Below are 22,431 nucleotides of genomic sequence, written 5' to 3' on the forward strand. Positions count from 1 at the left end.
TATAACACTTTTTCTTCTTTTTTCACTTTTGGCAGAAATATTACAAATTAAAAAATGTACTGTACATTAACTGAGTAGGTAAATAACAAAATTTACGATATATATAAACACAGAATATTCAAAAAATATGATGTTTCCCTTTTTACAAATAATTGTACCGTGATTGTACCTACCTATCCCATCCCCTATCCAGTGACTTACACTTACGTACACTATCTAACAAAAATTGAGTCCTAAAAATTAGTACATCAGATTAATACCTACCTTCGTTCCTAATTTCCCTGGAAAATGGGAGATCTTTTGCATCGGCAGTCCTTATTTCACACTCTTTCCGTGATCTTGCACCTATAACCGTGTGATCCAAGTGCCAAGATATTTTTGCTAGTTATATTTACACATTATAAACCAGGCGATGGAAAAGGCATTTTTTTTATTATGATATAACATTTCATTCTTAATAATTTAATGGATAATGTTGGTTATGCATTTGTGAATTTTATTGTATATTTTAATGTGTAAATGTTTTTATCTCAAATAAAGAAAATTATCCGCATCAATCACTCAATGATCTGACATCAAAATTCAAATGACGTTTTAAATCCGAGTTTTAAATATTATAAAATAAATCACAGATTATAATGACCGATTAGTTCCGAATTTCACCACGTGCCAAAAGATCCTCGTAGCACTATACAGTATACTTTAGTGTCCACAAATAATATAATTTGTGGTCACTTCAAGTGTACTATGGAGAAAAAGTACAAGTCCAGTGGGTCGACACTTAGAACATCGTTTTGGTTAGGCTTCCATTATCAAGCAATTTTAAACTTCATTCAATTGACATAGAGTTCAAATTATTTTGTACTTTTCCAAGACCTAAGGTCAAGTCTGGCTTGCCAACATTTAGAAAAAATAAAAATATTTCTAATGTTGGCCTCTCCGATGTAATCATATAATAAAAGATTTAATATTTTAGTTTTAATTATTTATTATTATTTCTTCTTTTTTTTAAACCTTATTTTTGTACATTTTAATTTTAAGCTAGTACATTAATAAATTATTTCTTTCTTTCTTCAATTTCTTGTCAATGGTTAAGACTTAAGCATAGACAACGTCTTGATGTTGATTTGTTGTTTGAAATTTGAATTCAAAATGGCGTTTTATTTTATTGTTTTGGTGGATGATAAACAAAGTTTGTTCTTCGTATATAACTGTTAAAGAAAATATAATGTTTAGGAGTTCATCTAGTAGTAATTAAATAGTTAAAAAAAACTACCTGACATTACTATATAATACATTAAATAAATAAATTATTTTTTTAAACTTTAGTCACTTTGGTTTGGTGACCAATTTCCACAGCCAATTTGGAAAGAACCACAGAGTAATTTAAGAAAAAAACCGAGAGTAGATCTGTCAGCTGTCATAAATTCCATAGAGAAAATTTATAATCTTTAACATTAAAAAACGAAGTACGAATACGTAACAATAGTTTAATTTGTTTCTTAACAGTATTTATTAATTGATTTAATATTTAATTTAAAGTAAAGGGTACGATTTTAACAAAAAAATATTTAAAAAAATATTATTGACGAAAGCGGAAAATTACTCATTCAATAATTGAAATTAAAAATAATAGGGATTGTCTATGGAATCACAGAACGGAATCTTGTAAAAGATTAGGCCATTTCATAAAACAAATGTATAGTAACTCGCAGAAAATATCTTCGGGGCAGTTATATTTATTTCAGCTTCGTAATTTTCTTAAAATTGAATCGTGAACCGTATTATAGGTCTATTGGAAAGGATTCATCTGCGACATTAGCGGAAGGGTTAGCAGTCTTGATTCTGCAACAGAAAAAAGATTTGCATTGAAAGGAGACGTAAGGTAAACATCGATTTATTTTGTTCAAAAGTGAAATCATAGTGGGTAATTAAAGCTTAAAAATGTTTAGTTCTGTTATTCAACGTTATGAGTGTTTATAATTATTTTTAGTGCATCCTTGTACGAAATGAAAGTTTGACTTATGCCACATATTCTGAATGGCAGCTGGCGGACGTACCTTTAACACGGGAGTAGGTACTTACGATGCAACGTAAACTGTCCGCCGATTAGGATATGTTTTTATTTTTATGTCGCTCGAATGTAAAGAACTTTGGAAACCTTCCAGACTCGCATAGAAAACAGGGGCTTGAATTGTTTTTCCCTTGTAAAATGTCAAAATGTGATCTTGTCAAAGCTGGGTTGAGTCATTAGAACAATCTTTTATCACACTAATTTACTGTTAGGTGGAATAAATTATAAACACTCTCTATTAACTATTGTATAAAGTAGATATTTTGGCTAAATAATTACTTTTATCAAAAGTAAAATTTGCTTTCTTGTCAGCTTGTATCTTAGAGTAAAACTTGTTTTGTTCACTAGACTTCATTGTTTAGCATTGTAGAACACAACATAAAGATAAAATTGTTTCATCAATCAGCTGATTTACATATGTTATAATTCATAGGAAACTGTCAATTAACACACTTAGAAATAATACAATTAATATTTTATGTTTTCAAACTATACTTTTCTGCTAATCTCATTAATATGCAAAGTTATTACTAATGCATATTTACTTTCCCCATAGATTCACATTGGGTTTGACGCACTTGGTGCACTTCTCAACTTGTACACCATGCTCAAATGGTGAACTTAGCAACTTGTACACTTCTCAAATGGTACACTTCGCGACTGGTACACGTCTCAAATGGTGCACTTCGCAAATGGTGCACTTTTTAAGATTAGTTGAGATTTGGAAAAATTGTGTAAAAATGAAAGAATTTTTAGTTTTGGATGTTTAATTTTTATAATTATGTCAACACAATAATAATAATTAAACTATACAGAATCACCTTAAACACTATAACATTTTGGGTCATTTTTATTTTTTCAAAAATAAAAATGTGACTCGGATATAATAAAAATAATATAATTATGTCAAAAAAAAAGTAGATTTACAGTAAAAAAATATCATAATAAAGATATGATATAATATCATATTATATCAATAACCTTTGTAATATTATTATTTAACTTTTAACTATTACTAATTAAATAAAAGCTTTAAATTAAATCATTATTACTTTTACTAATTTGTTTTTAAGAAACAGGTTATGATTTAATTTAAAGCTTTTATTTAATTAGTAATAGTTAAAAGTTAAATAATAATATTACAAAGGTTATTGATATAATATGATATTATATCATATCTTTATTATGATATTTTTTTACTGTAAATCTACTTTTTTTTGACATAATTATATTATTTTTATTATATCCGAGTCACATTTTTATTTTTGAAAAAATAAAAATGACCCAAAATGTTATAGTGTTTAAGGTGATTCTGTATAGTTTAATTATTATTATTGTGTTGACATAATTATAAAAATTAAACATCCAAAACTAAAAATTCTTTCATTTTTACACAATTTTTCCAAATCTCAACTAATCTTAAAAAGTGCACCATTTGCGAAGTGCACCATTTGAGACGTGTACCAGTCGCGAAGTGTACCATTTGAGAAGTGTACAAGTTGCTAAGTTCACCATTTGAGCATGGTGTACAAGTTGAGAAGTGCACCAAGTGCGTCAAACCCTTCACATTTGGCCAATATTATCATAAAATAACCGAACTAAATGCAAAATTAGAAACATTAAAATATATATATTGTTGGCTTTAAAAACAAAACTTACATAAAAAATATATAAGTCACAACATAATAGTCATGTTTAATTTGTTATACCTCAATGCATTATAAGCTCTTTCAAAATACAGAAGTATATTGAGTGTATTTTTTAATTTATTTATAATTGGTTGGTGTTTAAGTTACCACAATAATCAGGTGGGTTTACACCTAATAGAGAAATCTATACTATTTTTAAAAACGATTTATAAATCAAATCTTTCAACTATGTATATTTTTTTCTTATATTATATTGTGTCTACACAGGTTACGGTGTAATAATTAATTCAGACAATAGTATATTATTTCACTTTCAAGTTATTTAGATTATTAATGATCTTATGAAGATTAATGTAAAAGTAACTTTGCATATTAAATTTGTGATGACCCCTGTCTTTTGAATAGAGATTATATAATATAGACTACAAGCCCGCATAGGACAAAAATATGGGTCAAATGAACCACCAGGGGACATATCTAGAACGATAGCAGAGCAAAAAATAATAAGATTCATCACTATGCCGTCACTTGTAAGCTGTCCAACTGAGTGCAGATGAGAATTGAAAAGTACAGGTAGACTCGGTAAATTTTGGTCATATATTTTTGTACGGCATTCTTAACCATCGATAGATCCATTAAAAATAATAAGAAACCGCTCAGTGCCGTACAAAAATGGTGGTCCACCAAGTCGGAATTTTTATTTAATTTCCGAGAGTTACCGGGGGTAAATTTGGTCATTTGACCATGTACGGCATCTGTGTCATACTATTGCTATACTGCTTTTAATCCATTATTCCGCAACGCCGTACAAAAATCATGGGGACAAGGGGAAAAAATCGAGAGTTGCAATCCCCTCTCTTTCCCCACTCCAGGGGGTCATTTGACTAAGTACGGCTTCGGTTCCAAAACATTATCTAGCACTCAAAAGTACTATTAAAAGCAATGCCGTCAAAAAATAATTGTTCTTTTAAATGTATACCAATAATCATCTTAATTTCATCGAATTCTTGATATAAAGAGCTGTAAGGTCATTTGACCCTGTACGGGAACTTTTTTTTTAACATGATATTGTAAAATTCAATTGTTGTATAGTATTGCCGTTCAAAAGAAACCGTTCTAAAAAAAGTTATAGAGAAATACAAAACCAGAAATTTTGTTAAAGTTTAAACATCGTAGATTAATGAAATATAATAGTTTTCTACACTTTATCCTTTGTTTTAAATAGTATTAACATAGATAAATTAGGAAAAAACGATGCCGTACATTTTTGTGCAGACCACATCTTTTAGGCTGATGAAAGCGACGAAAGCTACAATTTTAAGGGTGCTTTATGGCCATTTGATACAGTACGGCATTAACATATTTTTACCCAACTACGGCAAAGCAAAAGGAGGGTTATGGTTGTTTACAGGTCATGTATGTATGTTCATCTATTCCCTCGTAACTTCTAAACTACTTATCAGAATTCGACAAATGACATATCATTAGAAGCGTCTGAATTGTTCACTGGATAACCAGCGACCAGCTAGCTAAAGGCTATAAGTATGGGGTTTCACAAAATCTAATGTGGCGCCCTCTAGCGGACAAAACATACAGAGTAAAAAAATAAAGTTAAGATAAATATGCAGTGTTTGGTATCATTTGAAAGCGCTTTACTTGTACATTTTGAATATGTATATATTACTAGCATTTGCTTGTGACTTTACCTGTATTCATGGACTGATTGCATATAATTCACATCTTTTCGTTCATAGCTTTTTTATTAGTTCATCAATTTAACGGAGTCCATTCCACCTGACTCCGACTTTCCAAGGTGATAATTAACCACCTCGAGCTTCTTAATATAAATGTATATTTATATTTTATTATAAAAATATAAAGCAAACATTTCGTTATATGGATTTTTTTCTTTTTCAGATTTTTCCCCTTTGAACCAACGAAAATGTACGGCACATGAAAAAATATTATCTATGCATAAAATACTTTAAAAATAAATTTATTTCGTGTTGTGTCAAATGACCCCCTGGAGTGGGGAAAGAGAGGGGATTACAACTCTCGATTTTTTCCCCTTGTCCCCATGATTTTTGTACGGCGTTGCGGAATAATGGATTGAAAGCAGTATAGCAATAGTATGACACAGATGCCGTACATGGTCAAATGACCAAATTTACCCCTGGTAACTCTCGGAAATTAAATAAAAATTCCGACTTGGTGGACCACCATTTTTGTACGGCACTGAGCGGTTTCTTATTATTTTTAATGGATCTATCGATGGTTAAGAATGCCGTACAAAAATATATGACCAAAATTTACCGAGTCTACCTGTACTTTTCAATTCTCATCTGCACTCAGTTGGACAGCTTACAAGTGACGGCATAGTGATGAATCTTATTATTTTTTGCTCTGCTATCGTTCTAGATATGTCCCCTGGTGGTTCATTTGACCCATATTTTTGTCCTATGCGGGCTTGTAGTCTATACATCATTACATTGACTACTATCAAATACCATCCACTTTATCGGTCAATTAGGGAAAGCTGGCATGTTCACAGTACTCACACTTATGCAATTTCACTTACAGTATGTTCAAAAATAAATGCGACTCTAGTTTCATTTTAGACTTGAATTGTAAAATGGGTGCGTTGTAGATATGTATATGCAAATATAATTACTTATGAAAGCTCTCATAATTTACCTGTAAAATTATAATTTAAAAGTAAATCAATTGATGAAGTTAATTATTTATTCTAATAATAATCAATTGGATAAAAGTATTAATAATCATTCAATTATCAAATAATAATTAAATTCCTGACTTTGGTCGAGTAAAGATATCTAAGAAATATTATATTTGTAGTAAGTACGTAATACCTACCAATACGCGCTAACAAATATGTGTTACATGTTTATTGTATAATTTTCACACTATTGGTTTTAAACTCAAACTCAAAGATTTATACAATTAGACTTCTTCTAGAAGCACTTTTGAATCGTCATAACAGTTTAACAGTTTTAACATTTACCACCAATTCAGAAAGCAGTATCTATAGAGAAGAAGAAGAATCTATTTAATCATAATCGTAATCTTCTACTTCACTGTAACTTTCATCGCTCGAAGAACTCGATGTTTCGTTGTCGGAATTTCTTAATGTTATTATAAATGAGTCAGTGTAATTATCTACTTTTGGTTCTAATTGAATATATTTTTCCTGATGTTCTCGCGTCTTTCTCCAAACGTCACTAAACATATCCAGACTAATAGCATTTGCTTCCTTTCTAAATAATTCTTACACAGTTTTCAAGTTAAAGTTCACATTTTGTGATGCTACTTTCCCTTTAATTATGCCCCATAGTAACTCTATTGGGTTGAGATCTTTGAGGATTGCATCAAGTAGGTAAAAATTGTGTATAGTTTGGCTTATTTTTTTAATAATGTGATAACTCTGATTATTAATTAGTTATTTGATTTTTGAAAAAAAAAATGCCGATTTTAGTCAAAATTTATATTTTTCTAACAAGATCCTTATCATCCAAATTTCCACCTTGGTGAGAAAAATTGACATTTCTAATGAAAATGAACAAAAAATTAAATGATTTTATTAAATACTGTAAAATAGTCTATAATTCTTCCATTTACTGTATCACAAAATTCTTCATAGATTTTTAGATATTCGTACTACACCAATTACATCACCCTGTATTTATAAACAATTGCAAAATATGACACATACATAGGCCGGGAGATACTGACACAAAATTTCGGGTCATTTGTAACAGAATGGCGGTTCTACAGAGGTCTTATTACGCAATGACTAAAAGAAAAATGATGGTCAGAACTCAGAACGCTGGTACCGGCGGAATAGTCGCGTGGGCGTTAGTCGAACTCGTCGGATAAATAGCGAAAGTCAAACGATTTACAAATCGTTTGACTTTTCCGCGTTATGGCGACCATTTGGAATCGTCCGAAAAGTATGGCATGGCAATTTTAGTAAATGGCTGCACGACGATGGTTACCTGTGCAAAAGTGAGCTCGGTACAAATGGTTGAATTGTTTTTTTTTTTAATCAACGCATTCACGTCGGTATGGCGGACTGTAAGTCACATCGTAACTGTATGGCATGACACTACCGCCTACATCTTTTTTAAGGGCTATCGGTAAATTCTAAAATTTTTGTGTTACAAATCGTTGGACTTTCGCTATTTATCCGACGAGTGTGACTAACGCCCACGCGACTAGTCCGCCGGTACCAGCGTTCTGACCATCATTTTTCTTTTTGTCATTGCGTACTAAGACCCCTCTAGACCGCCATCCTGTTACAAATGGCCCGAAATTTTGTGTCAGTATCTCCCGGCCTAACATGTGCATTGTGTAAATGTGTTGACGTTCCAGCTCTTCTTAATATACCTATACAATCATATGTATGTGAAATGGAATGACTATACAAGTGTGTAACTAAATTATATATATAATATATACTAGCTTTCCGCCCCGGCTTCGCCCGTTGTACCTACATGTTTAAACTATCCTATCTCTCAAGTTGGATCGAACTGCACATGGTGTGCGAATTTTTATTATAATCGGTTAAGTGGTTTAGGAGTCCATTGAGGACAAACATTGTGACACGAGATTTATATATATTAAGATATATGATTTATTCTGTTAATATCATTGAGATTAATAAAGTAAGGCTAAACTTTCAATGAATTGTTATTAAATGTTTATTTTTAACTTCCTTTACTATTATTTTTTGTATTTATAACATGTTAATCATAAACATCTGTAAGGTCCAGTTAATATAATATGTTTTAAATATTTTTAATAAGCATTACATGTATAGGAAACAAGAAGCTCCAAATTATCAAAAAACATACATTTGTGGGTTTATTTTTGAACAACTTGATTTATTCTTGTTGTTAATTTAAATACACAATATTTAATATTATACCACTAGTGGAACAACTAAATAATTAAATAACATTCCATACCTAATGCGAAACCAATAGATTTCCTTTTTATCCTTCATAGACCAAGTATATAACTATAAATAATATTGAATTATATGTACTTTAAATATGCATATTCAATGAGATGCAATTTGTACTATTTTACTAAAATATCATTAACAAATCTTAGTTTATAATAATATTGTAGTACTCTTTGTTTACTTACAAAGTTAGGATGTCCTAAATTGTAATATTATGTACTAGCGGTCAGCCCCGGCTTCGCCCGTGGTACATATTTACGTTTTGCGGGATAAAATATAGCCTATACAGATTCGGAAAAATCCCTCTAAGTAATGGTAAAAGAAATTTTGAATTCGGTCCAATAGTTTTTTAGCCTATTCAATACAAACATACAAAAACACAAAGGTTTCCTCGTTAAAATTATTATGTATAATCAATCTATTACTTTTGTTCTACTTATTAGTTATTATGTAAAACATTATATTTGAAACAATAAAAAATGTTAAAACAAAAATGAATCAATATTAGTTGCATATTTCTATTTTGTGATGTTCTTACAACAATTGTATATCTCTTGATAAAAATGTGTTTTCATCATCTTAAAGATAGTTATATACATTTTAATTCTTAAATATACTATCAGAACATAATGTAAGAGATTTCTAATACTAATTATTCATGATGTTAGTAAAATGCTGTCTTTAAGTCTGACTTTATTTAGTTCAATGTTATTTATTTGTATATAGTAAGTAGCAGTTTTTTTATCTGCCTAATTTAAAGGTTAATTGGTGGCACTATCAAAATAAACAAACTTTTTAATGTCTTTACATTATTTACTAGGTTTATAGATAAATATTATATCCAAATTAATGTTTGTCAAATTGTACAAGATTAACCCAATCATAACAATATAACTGAATAGCCGCTCTTCCCGGCTCTGCCGGTTGACTCGGGATAAAAACAAAATCAGGGATAATTCTTATAGTAGTATATTTTTTTAATTCGGTCTATTAGTTTTGGAGCCTATCCAATTCAAACAAACAATCAAATATTTCCTCTTTATAATATTAGTGTAGACAGAAAATTGTCTTATTTCTTTTTGCCCTGAAATACGAAAACATTATTTATTTATTTGCTAATAATTATTTTGTGAAAAATTTACATTAAATAGCCTACGGATAATTAAAGATGATTTCTTACTGTGAGTTTCTGTTTTGAATAATAATATTATTTCATGTTTACAGACGTTGGTGGTGCAATATTTCGTTTTGGCTGGCGTTTGTTTGTATTTGCTGTGAAGTACATAACAATACGCTGTTGGGGCTAGGATGTCAGTTCTGAACCAGAGTGGCGAAGAACAGGTAACAAACCATATTATTAATATTAATTATTTTTATTGAATTAAATTATATTGAATTAATAAAGCATTTTCATGAGTGAAGAGAGTTGGTAAAATAAATATGATTCAATCCTACAAAATGCTTTCTTTCTTTCTGAAAGATGACTAAGAAATTTTGTTTGTGGCTTACCTTTCTAAATCATTTCATCATTAAAAAACAATTTACTTCCTTTTGGTATCTTGTATTCAACAAAATTATATCAGTACTTATAGTAAGAGTGTATCTTTTTGTGAATAGATTTATGTAGGTCAACTATGTGCCATTGTTTATATTTACATAACATTTATTTATTTGCATAAACATGTTAAATATCATGACAAACTTTTATATGATTCATTTCCATAGGATTACTTTTAGGAGATAATCTAAGTTTTGGTGATAAGTATTCATATAAATTATTAAATTAATGTGTTTTATACAGATAGGATTTAAAAAATGTAGGTAGTGTTAAAAATTTATTCTATTTTGCAGGTGGAATGTCCCCTGTGTATGGAACCCTTGGAGGTGGACGATCTCCACTTCTATCCTTGCACATGTGGATATCAAGTATGTATATGAAAAAAAAAACACAAATTTTTGGTTATTTTTTTTTTTAATAGTATGTTTAGGTTCTTTACAGGAACATAATATATGCATATAGTGCTTATATAGAAGTAGTGTGAGCAATTATAAGTCTAGTGTTGATTGTAAACTGGGTTTAATGTATTGTATTTTATTAATAACTAGCAAACCGGGCGAACTCCGTTTCGCCACCAGAGACACCTTTTCTTTGCTATAAACCTCACGGAGCCCGAGACCTTTCCAACGAATGCAAAACCGTGGAAATCGGTTCGTGCGTTCTGGAGTTATAGCGTCAGGAAGGAAAACCCGACTTATTTTTATATAGTAGATTTCTAATTTAGTGTCATTGGCTGCATTTAATAATAATGAATTTATGAGAAGAATGTGAATGTTAATAAAATTATAATATAAGTGCATCTTACGTTCAATGAACTCATAATAATAAAACATAATTACATAAACAAAATTATATTTCAAAAATTCACAACTGAATAAATATCATTTATGTATGGAAGATAGTAATTGAGATCAATAAAGTTGTAATTTGAAATAGTTCAATTGACATTAAGTCCAATGCATGTTTATTTGCATCTTGCATTAGCTATGCAGCTAATACTCTATGAATTATAGACGTAACTTAGGTTTTGATATTTAATAAATCATTTTACATATATCTTATTTCTAAATTACCATCTAAGGTTATGATATACTATCTTCCGCCCGCGGCTTCGAACGCGTGGTGTTTTGATAAAAGGTAGCCTATGTTCTTTCTCAGGGTCTAAAGATTGTCTGTGCCAAATTTCATCAAAATCGGTTTAAGCGGGAAAGCGTAACAGACAGACAGGCAGACAGAGTTACTTTCGCATTTATAATATTAGTAGGGATTAGTAAGGAAGTATTATGATATGGGATTTGAATAAACACATTAGATTTTGAGTAAGTACCTTAAAGTTAAAAGTAAATACGTCTAAAAAAATTTCTCATGTACTTAACAAACTTACATTTTAAATTATCAATTTAATTATAATTATTTAAAGTTTATCAATTTTAATTGTAATTTAAACTCAGTGCAAAATGTCGTTTGAATCAATTGAAGACATATTGATAAGTTTATCAAGATAACTTGAATTTACGTGTATGACGTCATCACAATAATATTATTATACTAATAATATTTCCGTGTGACTGTATTGTAATATTTATTATCTTTATCGCGTTACGTTATATTCTTTAAAAATAAATAAGCATGCTTGACATATATTTTAGATCGCTACCATCATAACAAAACACATATTCTTGTATTTGTTAGAATTTGAGGTAATAAATAGATTTTTTGTTTTCGTATTCACTTATTAAATACTGGTAATTGATAGGTCTTAAACTATTTTTAATTCTCCTATGTGTTAATGATGTTGTGGCAGAACAATGATTCTGAGGTCGACAAGATTATTGTAAAATACATGTGTTATTTTGTAAATAAATTAAGACGAGCGGAATGTATGTGCGCTCATTGAAATATATTTTTCTTGCTAAGAACGGATTAGTTTTACTTATAATTTCCGTTGAGATTGCGCCGTTTTAAGTTTAAGATAAAAAAGGCAATTATTGCGTCAAGCAAGACCTATTTATATTTGCATTTTCTCGTTTGTAAAATAACAACAGTATTTTTATAAACATACAAAAGTAATTGCAGTTTATTGAAGTGATTTAATTTATACAAAATTGCATAACCGACATTGTTTTATTTTTTATAGATATTAAATTATTCACTTATTTCGATGTATGTATATTGTTATTAATCATATTTTACCGACTGAATCGTGTTATAATTAATGTATTATAAATAAAAGCTACAAATATGTATATCATTTTATTAAAATAAATTGATATAAATCTATTTTTATGTACATTATAGACACCAATAATCGTGATTATTTGTGTATTATAAAAACATATTTGTAATAGTTGCCATTTTTTGTTGATAGATATGTCGGTTTTGTTGGAATCGAATCAGGGAGGGAGAGAATGGCCTGTGTCCCGCGTGTCGGAAGGCCTACCCGGAGAACCCTGCAGACTTCACACCACTCAGTCAAGAGCAGGTAATATATATGTCTACTAGTAGTCCGCCCAGGCTTCGCCCGTGGTACTTACATGTTTAAACTATCATATCTCTCAAGTTGGTTCGATCCAACTTGCACATGGTGTGTGAATTTTATTATAATTGGTTAAGTGGTTTAGGAGTCCATTGAGGACAAACATTGTGACACGAGATTTATATATATTAAGATTTATATATGTAGGGAACTAGCTGCGCTCCGCGGTTTTACCCGCAGTGCTCCGCTCCTGTTGGTCTTAGCAAGATGATATATAGCCTATAGCCTTCCTCGATAAATAGGCCATCTAACGAAATAATTTTTCAAATCGGACCAGTCGTTCCCGTGATTAGCGCGTTCAAACAAACAAACTCTTCAGCTTTATAATATGAATAATATTAAGTATAGATTATATGTCTATTTTTATGGGGATTTAAACAATATGTTGTAAATAATGTTAAACTATACGTAATAAATGTACTGATTGTTAAAACTTCCAATACGATTTGTTGTTGACATAACAAACACATAGCAAATAACTTTAACGAATTATTAGAATAATATTATTATATTTTATTGACATACAACGCACATACTACTACAATATCTTAAAATCACGCTCAAAATTAGACAGTTTTTTAATGATACAATTGACTTTGAACATTACTGGCTTGAGATAAGGTGTAAATTTCAATGTATGTTTTATACCACGCGTCGTGGATAATTGTTGACAATTTTTGAATCTCCTTCTCAGATTGCCAGACGCCTATCTGGCAAACTGGTAATTATAGTGCATTGGGCACATTATTATGTGCCCAATGCACAATATTTTAAGGACAAATTTAACTGTAGAATATAAAAAACAATTATAAATAAATACTTATATAGATAATTAACACACAGACACGGAGCAAACATCGATTTTCATCGTACAAATATTTGCCCTGGGTAGGAATCGATCCCACGACCTCTGGCTTGGAAGACAGGGTCACTACCAAGCCTTTAAAGTAAAAAAGACGGCTTGCACTCCGGGAGTGCCGGCAGAAGTGAAAACTTGATTATTAACGTTGAGCATGTTTGATATCCATCCGTCTTACGCTTTTTCGATCAGGTCACGTGTCCTGACGCGAGTTTAAGATTTTATACCCATTACAGAAAAAGTGCTCAATGCCGCTAAAGAAGTTTTCACTTCAATAAATAATTATCTAACCTCAATGTGTGTACAGGTAGCCGCAATAAAGACGGAGAAGAAGGCGCGCGAGCAGAAGCGCCGCAACAAGACGCTGGAGTCGCGGCGCGCGCTCGCCAACGTGCGCGTCGTGCAGAACAACCTCGTGTTCGTGGTCGGCCTGCCCGTGCGGCTCGCGGACCCCGAGGTGACTATATACTGTGGGGCTAGACAAGTGGCTTTCTATTAGCGTAAAGTCTAATAGAATAGATTATGAATGTATGAGATTGACGTAATCAATCGTCGTCGTCGTCGTAATCAAACGTCAATCTCATAGAAAGCCACTTGTCTGGGGGGCTGCTCCTGTTGGTCTTAGCGTGATGATTAATGACAGATGACGTAAACGAACTAAACTAATCAAGTAATCATTGACTCTCATACCAAGCTCTAGATGATTGCTTTGGGCCATATATCGCTCTTTTCAATTTTAACACTTTATTTTCACCATCATTACACTCAAAAGTTACAGGTTTTTTCATATACACAGTTTCATTCAAAAAAACCAGTCAGAAAAGCGGTGGTTTCATCGAGATTGGTGACATCTAAATTTAATTTAGCTGCTAAATATCTCAGCACAGGGGAAAAAGTTTCATGATAGTCCACTTCAGCCTTTTGAGAGAAACCTTTTGCCACTATACACTATACACTTATCTAACACCGAAAGAATTTCTCAAATCGGACCAGTGGTTTCTGTGATAAGCGCGTTCAAACACACAAACAAACTCTACTACAGTTTTTGTCCGTGGCTATTCCCCCGTGGTCAAACGAAATTCACCTAGTTATATGTAATCATTTATATAAAGACTTCACAAATGCTATGTGTAACATATTTTTATTTATATTTCAGATTCTCAAACGGCAAGAGTACTTTGGCAAATACGGAAAAATTCACAAAGTAGTCATAAATCAGAGTCCAGCGTATGCGGGGTCACAGGTACACACTGTATGGACTTTGTTTATTATTTTTTATTATATAAGTTAGATTAAGGGCCGATTTTTCAATGCTTGGATAAAACTTATTCGTCGAATAACGTATAAAACTACCATTTTAAAAACGTATTCTTATTGCCCGTTTTTGACAGTTTACGTGACATTTTAATATTATCGTGTAATACTTTATTGGACGGACGGACGGACGGATAAGTTTTATCCAAGCATTGAAAAATCGGCCCTAAGAGTTTTATTTGCTTAACATACAATAAAAAGGCTTTAATTTTTTCTACCGTTAGTGTAAGATATACTCGAGTGGTTTCATTAGTTACAGAATATAGTTATCCATCATCATCAACACAAGGTTTATTGCTGTTAAAGGTTGTGCATTGAACTCAACTAAATGCACTTTTTAAATGCCATTTAGAAGACATTGCTATTTTAAATCCAATGCACAATTGGTTTGAACATAGTTATACAACACCAACAACACAAGGTTTTTTGCTGATACAAAGGTTGTACATTGCACTAAATGAAATTTTTAAGTACAATTTATAAGTCATACATTTTTACTATACTAAGGGCCCATTTTTCAATGCTTGCTTAATGTGACATTTTTAATATGCCACTGCTTAAAACGTCAACTGAATGAATATTCAATAAAAATGTCAAAAGACGGGCAATTAGAACACACATACGTCTTTAAAAGAGTTGTTTAATAGCTACGATATATCTCTAAAAGATGTGTTCGATGAAATTTTTGAAGTGAAACTTCTATAGGTGCATTGAGAGTAAAATTACTCGGCGACGATTTTGGTATCTTAAAAATCTTGTCAAAGAAGTTTCACATCTAACACGCATGTTAGACACATGCGCTCTATTAACCAAGCATTAAAAACTGAGCTCTAGCTACAATAACGGATATCTAAACGTTCTATTTGGCATTGTCACACAGAGCCCGTCCGCGTCCGCGTACGTGACGTACGTGTCGCCGGCGGACGCCCTGCGCGCGATACAGGGCGTCAACAACGTGACGCTCGACGGCCGCGTGCTGAAGGGCTCGCTCGGCACCACCAAGTACTGCGCGAACTTCATGAAGAACCAGCCGTGCCCGAAGCCCGACTGCATGTACCTGCACGAGCTGGGTGAGTGCCGGGACGCGGCGTGTTACGTGGAGTGACGTGACGTGACGTTACGTTGCATAATGTGATGTGGGGTGACGTGGCGTGACGCTGAATGATGTGCCGCGACGTGACGTTGTGTTACGTGACGTTACGTTGAAGATCGTTGAAGATGTTCATCTGAAATTTAAGTGTCCATAGTGCACCAAGAACAAACAAAACTACAAGCTTAAATAAGCTTGATAAATTTACATTTAATTTCAGTGTACATATTATGAGTGTCATTAAAACTACTGACTTTCCAATCTTATAAATTTTCCATGACAAATGAAACAAGATTTTGCAACTACCATAGCCTATTGTAGTTTTGATTACCCATTAAATGAACGTAATTATGTTTATGTGCAGGTGATCCGAAGGCGTCGTTCACGAAGGAGGAGATGCACGCGGGGCTGCACCAGGTGTACGAGCGGCGCCTGCACCAGCAGCTGCTCGCCAAGCCAGACGACAAGCAACTAGGTACTATTATACTTAACTAGCTTACCGCCCGCGGCTTCGCCTGCGTTTTCAAAGAAAAACCCGCATAGTTCTTGTGGGATTTCCGGTATAAAACATGTGTGCTAAATTTCATTGTAATCGGTTCAGTAGTATTTGCACGAAAGAGTAACAAACATACATACAAACACTTACACATACATCAATCCTCACAAACTTTCGCATTTATAATATTATAGTAGGAACAATATAAATGAACATATTGTAATAACACAATCTTTTAAAATTGCAGGTAATTCTAGTACGAATGCAGATAAAGGCAGTACAAAAGATGGTGAGTACTTATCTTGTTTCTATATACATTTAATTTTGTTCAAAATAATAATAAATGTAACAATACATGGAAATATGGTAATTATATTTTCCATTTGTAATTTCTAGTAAAATACTAATGTTATAAATAATCATTAAATTATTATGAATTAGTATAAATAGTTTTTTTACTCGTTATTTTAATATTTCGTATTCTTTCAGGTAATCAATCGAACTTTATACCGACAACAGTGGTCACATCGTCTCAAATTAATTCAGTCAGTACATCTAAGTGAGTATTGTTCACATGCATCAAATATAAAAGCCCGTGATTTGTGGCCATCTCTTTTAAAATACTTTAGGGTATATTTACTATTTTCTTGCAAATTTCTCATATAAAGTTTTAGAGTCGTAACATTTTATAAAAGATGTACTGATATTGTTTGAAAACTTATACGATAAAAATTTAATTACGGTTTTGCATTGCATTACGGTTTGATCAGAGATATGGTTGTTTTTAGTAATTCATTCTAAACAACAGAACTGTTGTCGAAAAAGAAACCATTCTTATTATATGAAACACAACATAATATGCACTTGCAACAAGGAATATTTTTGTAAATCTACTACATATATATTTTTAATGCTTTATTGATATTAATCACCTATTAGATATACGATTGATATTTGGATAAATACTGACAAAACCTACAAACAAGCATGTCGTTGACAACTTAAATTCGCTCTTATGACTTAATACATAGGGTTTAAAAATGTGCGCTGTTTTAGATCGAAAAAGGACACAAATGGTAGTAATGTTGGCAACAGTAGCAATGGCAGTAATGGCAATAATGGCAATAGTGGCAATGGCAAAGAGGCGTGGCCAAGCCTCGGCTCGTCGCCACCTTCCGATAGTCCCGCGAGAAAACAACTCAGTCCCAAACCACAACAGTCTACGGGTAAGATTATATTCATCTTTATGAAAATTGATTTCGATAAGTAATGACCAAAAATGTTGAATTAGTTTATTTTCTTTTTATTTGTCGACAACAACTTAAACATCTAGTAACTGAGATACCGACACACATTTAAATATATTTTTCTATCTTTCCACAGCAAAGTCACAAGAAAACGGCACATCAGAATCGTCCAGTCCAACACTACACAATCAGCAATCACAGATCAAAAACGGCAAAGATAATAATCAAACGGAAAAAAGCAATAGAAGCAATAAAGACAGCAATAGCAATACAAACGGACAGGCCAAGAAGAGTAAATCGGACAAATCGAAAACAAAGAATAGTATTAGCAACGAAAGCAGTGAATCCAGTTCGGCCACAGAGAAGACGGACACGGAAACGCACACGTCCGTTTTCGAGAATGACACGCAATTCTTAACGAACGAGTTGGACGAATTAGAATCAGATAGACACAGCCTCCTGGAGAACCACGATTTACTAGATAACAGCGATCACAGTTTGCTCGAGGACGACACACACAACCTGCTGAACGACGCCAACAACGAAGTATTAATGATGCAGAGGCACAGGGAAATGCTCGCAGGTCTAGTGGACAACGGAATGCACAGCAAGGCCCCGCTCATGAACGGCTACGGGTTATTAGACAGGGATACTATGGGCTATCTAGCCAACGATAGACAGATTAGTCAAATTAGCCAAGGTCTCATGGACCAGAAGGAATTGTTGATGCGGGAACGCAACCGTAGCATGCTGTTGCGGCAGAACGAGCTGCTGGCCCGACAGCACAACGTTATGGTGGACCTCAAACATTATATGCCTTCGTCTAGTATAGGAATGGAGACGGCTAGTGAATTATTAGGTATGTATTGCGCATATTTGAACTATGGCTTACAAAAGAAAATGTAAAAAATTGATCTTTTAAAATATCTAGTATGTTCAACAAATATTTTTTTATTTCTTACTAGCGGTCCGCCCCGGCTTCGCCCGTGGTACATATTTACGTTTTCTCTACATAAAAACCATCCTCGTACTTCAAGGAATATAATAAAAAAAGAATTATCGAAATCGGTTCAGCCGTTCTCGAGTTATGCGCTTACCAACACATTTTGCGATTCATTTTTATATTATAGATTATTTCTTATTAAAAAATGTAACATTAACAAAGAAATTGTCTTTTCCAGGTGCTAATTATCATCCAAACCCCAATATGCTTCCACCCTTCGGAATGAGAGTAGACAATTCTTTAGTAACAAATTCCCTCGGCAACACGGCAAACACATTAGCTAACTCCCTATCTATGAATTTATCGAACACGTTGTCAGTTAACTCGCTAGGTGGTAATTCTATGTCGGCTAACGCGTTGGGGGCAAATTCGTTAGGAGCGAATACACTGGGCGTCAATTCGTTAGGCGGAAACACACTAGGTACAAGCTCGTTAGGCGCAAACACACTCGGGGCAAATTCGTTAGGCGGAAACACACTAGGGGCAAGTTCTTTAGGCGCGAATACAATGGGGGCAAATTCGTTAGGGGCAAGTTCGTTAGGTGTAAATTCCATGGGGGCAAATACGTTAGGAACAAATTCTATGGGTGTGAACACATTAGCCGCGAATTCTATGGGAGTGAACACATTAGGCGTAAATTCAATGGGGACAAATGCAATGGGCAACACAATAGGCGGCTTCATGTTACACAATCAACAGATGCAGATGCAGAATCAGCAACATATGCAGCAGAGTGGACTTGTAAACGGATTCGATTCGCCACAGAGTGTTGTGAGTATATTTCTTTACAACACATGATTTTTTTAATAAAGAAAAGACATTTTAGATTGAAGCACTTTTTAATTATGATCATCTGAAAGTGTAGCATGTTTCGATGGGCAGAAACTGTTCACTTTCTATGTGTGCTACTTATGGGCTTTATTCTGATGTTTTAACAATTATCTCTAGCTGTTGCATCGTTTTAAAACTTTGTCATTTTGTTTTTATTTCTACTTTGAAGTGATTTAAAAACAATCGAACACAAAATGTTTATTCTTTATTTCTTCTGTTTTGATTCGAGTTAGGGCGATCGAGGGATGTGTTTGTATTACTATTGGTTCCTATTCCTATCCTTTTCCTATCGCTTCATTTATAGTTTCAAACGCTAAATGAAACGATATGATTGATTTTTTACAAATACATCCCCCGCCACGCATCCTCGCACATCTCTGGTTTACAAGCACCCTTAACCTCTCAACCACCGAGAGGCCAGATCCGACCGCGACACAATAGATTTTCTATTGTGTCTGTGATTCCGGGGCCTGATGGATTAAAACGTTTTGCCGCATTGCAGAGCGAGGGTCGATATCAAGCGGACACGATGGACAAGTTCTTCACGGACTTCCACAAGGCGCAGCAGATGCGGCTGGTGGCCGGGGGCGCAGGCCCGGGGGCGGAGCGCCCGCGCTACCCGCACAACATGCTCAGTGCGGAGCGCCTCGAGATGGAGCACAAGAGGTGGGACATGGACGATGTTTATGTTTCATTAATAAATGACGACGCGGTTGGCGCAGTGGTAAAGTAACTGCCTACTGAGCCGACGGTCCCGGGTTCGATCCCCGGTCAGGGCAAATATTTGTGTGATGAACTCAATTATTTGTTCTTGGGTCTGGGTGTTATCTATATATGTATTTATTAAATATTATATTTATCGTCGCCTAGTACCCAAAACACAAGCCTTAATTGAGCTTACTGTGGGACTAGGTCGATTTGTGTAATAATGTCCTATAATATTTATTTATTTATTTAATTAATTACGTACAGCAGAATGAGCAACTACCGCGCGTCAGAAAACTCGGGCGGTCGCGCGGCGGGCGACGGGGACGATGATCTCGACTTCGATCCCTTCAAAGAGACGCAGAAGGCGCTGGCCGAAATGATGGAGACGGAAATGATGCTCAGCAATATCTCGAGCGGGTGAGTTGAACGTATAAAAAAGAGCACACGTTTCAGAAGTGAAACTTTTACAAAAATCCTCGCCTTACTACATGACGTTACGGTATTGCAATGATCTTGAAATTTTGCTGCGCCTGAAGCGCGCCAAATTGTAGACCAATTTTTATACAAGTGTTTATCACTTTTTACTTAAAAATGTTTGGAAGTCACCTATACACAAAACGATAAATTATCACTGTATAAAAAAATACTTTCTACAACTTAGTTATATAATTATACAATATTATTTATTAAATTTTTTCTGTTACAGAGACAATATGGACCGTGTCAGACGCACCCGCCTGCCCCCACCCGGCTTCAGTCACTTGAGCGTTTACGGCAGACAACAACCACAACAACAAGGTATCAATTGTATTTAAAACTGATATAGTATATTAATTATTCTTAAAGACATTCAGTAGCTATATGATTACTTTTGTTTGTGTTTAAAATTTCCAAAAAAATATGTCAAGCTTGCTACACATTCTGTACATCGTTCACAATATATTATTTGAATATTTACTCGGATTCACGAGTGAATAGATGCAAATAATTGACGGTACCGATCCGCAGGTTTCACGAATAGCAATGCGATGTTCTCAGACTGGACGCAGATGGACCCCGCGATCATGTCGACGTCGGTGAACTTCGGCAAGGCGCAGAGTGCGCTGAGCCAGCACGAGCTGTTCGCGCGCTTCAACACGCTGGCCGTGCAGCCCAACGGCGTCAAGCTGCACGCCCACGCCCACGCCCATGCCCAGCAGCCCACGCCCTGGCCCACTGCGCAGAAGCCCTGGGCCTACAACATGCCCCTGCCCCCCGGCTTCGCCCCCCCGAAGACCTCCCAACACCCCGCCGAGTGCATCGACGCCAAGTAAACGTGCAATCCGAACCCCCTCCGCTCCCGACACTGGATATTATATTTTCTTATACCTAGCCTCTTTCCGTTGGTGATGTGATCGATAAATCTTTGTATTAAGAGAGCATATTTTAACGAGAGAAATATGATAACAAAGGAATTTGTAAAATAAATTAACCTATTTGTTTTATTTAAAAAAGTTTGATTTATATTTTATTATATTATCATGAATTTTTTTTTTCTTTATTATTGTCTCGGTCTCGCTGTCGCTTCCCTCTCTGAGTCTTTTCGTTTCGCGACTGATGATATATGTATATTTGTTAATATATTATATATTGCGCTAGGATCGTCTACGTGTTACTTGAAATTATTTTTTTCTATATTAAATGAGATGCCAACTCGGTTGAATTTGTACCTTATTGAGCCATTATTCATGATAAAAATTATTAAATTTAAAGAATTATCATTCGCTCTTTTAATGCGACACCTTATCCAAACAACTTTGCATATGCATGTCTATTTTTTGTAAATATTCAAATATAAATATTTACTAACAGTAATTAATGTGTGGTCTGAGCCTATTTTTTTGCATGGTAAGTATTGCCGACATTCAACAACTCGATAATATTATTTGAAAGCATGGAAACTAACAATAAAATGCACAAAGCATTGTGTATTAACAAAATACTAAGACTTCTAATTTTTGTAGTGCATGAATAGGATAGAGAAGGATGGACTGAAGTTATTCTACAAAACAAAAAAATACAAGCATTTATTGAATTATTAGA

The 22,431-nt window shown here is 33.6% G+C and overlaps 1 protein-coding gene across 4 annotated transcripts; it reads left to right on the plus strand.

Annotated features, from left to right (window-relative positions):
- Window positions 1–1,635: 1,635 nt before the first annotated feature.
- Window positions 1,636–22,109, plus strand: Cnot4 (CCR4-NOT transcription complex subunit 4). 4 transcript variants are annotated; one of them, XM_089710207.1, is made up of 17 exons: window positions 1,636–1,885; window positions 9,932–10,048; window positions 10,559–10,633; window positions 12,634–12,747; window positions 13,968–14,117; window positions 14,817–14,912; window positions 15,855–16,044; window positions 16,429–16,539; window positions 16,808–16,849; window positions 17,050–17,119; window positions 17,617–17,786; window positions 17,944–18,666; window positions 18,989–19,581; window positions 20,144–20,307; window positions 20,614–20,766; window positions 21,056–21,147; window positions 21,358–22,109. In XM_089710207.1, exons 2-17 carry the CDS (start codon window positions 10,016–10,018, stop codon window positions 21,660–21,662), a joined length of 3,081 nt encoding a protein of 1,026 aa, XP_089566333.1. In that variant the 5' UTR covers window positions 1,636–1,885; window positions 9,932–10,015; the 3' UTR covers window positions 21,663–22,109. The 4 variants fall into 4 exon arrangements, with proteins under 4 accessions (XP_089566333.1, XP_089566336.1, XP_089566334.1 ...); XM_089710210.1 differs by having other exon boundaries at window positions 21,388–22,109; XM_089710208.1 differs by having other exon boundaries at window positions 20,617–20,766.
- Window positions 22,110–22,431: the final 322 nt, after the last annotated feature.

Source organism: Colias philodice, chromosome 24 (genome assembly GCF_061535455.1).
Source record: "Colias philodice isolate Cphi_HAF_F1 chromosome 24, ilColPhil1 Martin Lab GWU primary, whole genome shotgun sequence".
Lineage (NCBI taxonomy): Eukaryota > Metazoa > Arthropoda > Insecta > Lepidoptera > Pieridae > Colias > Colias philodice.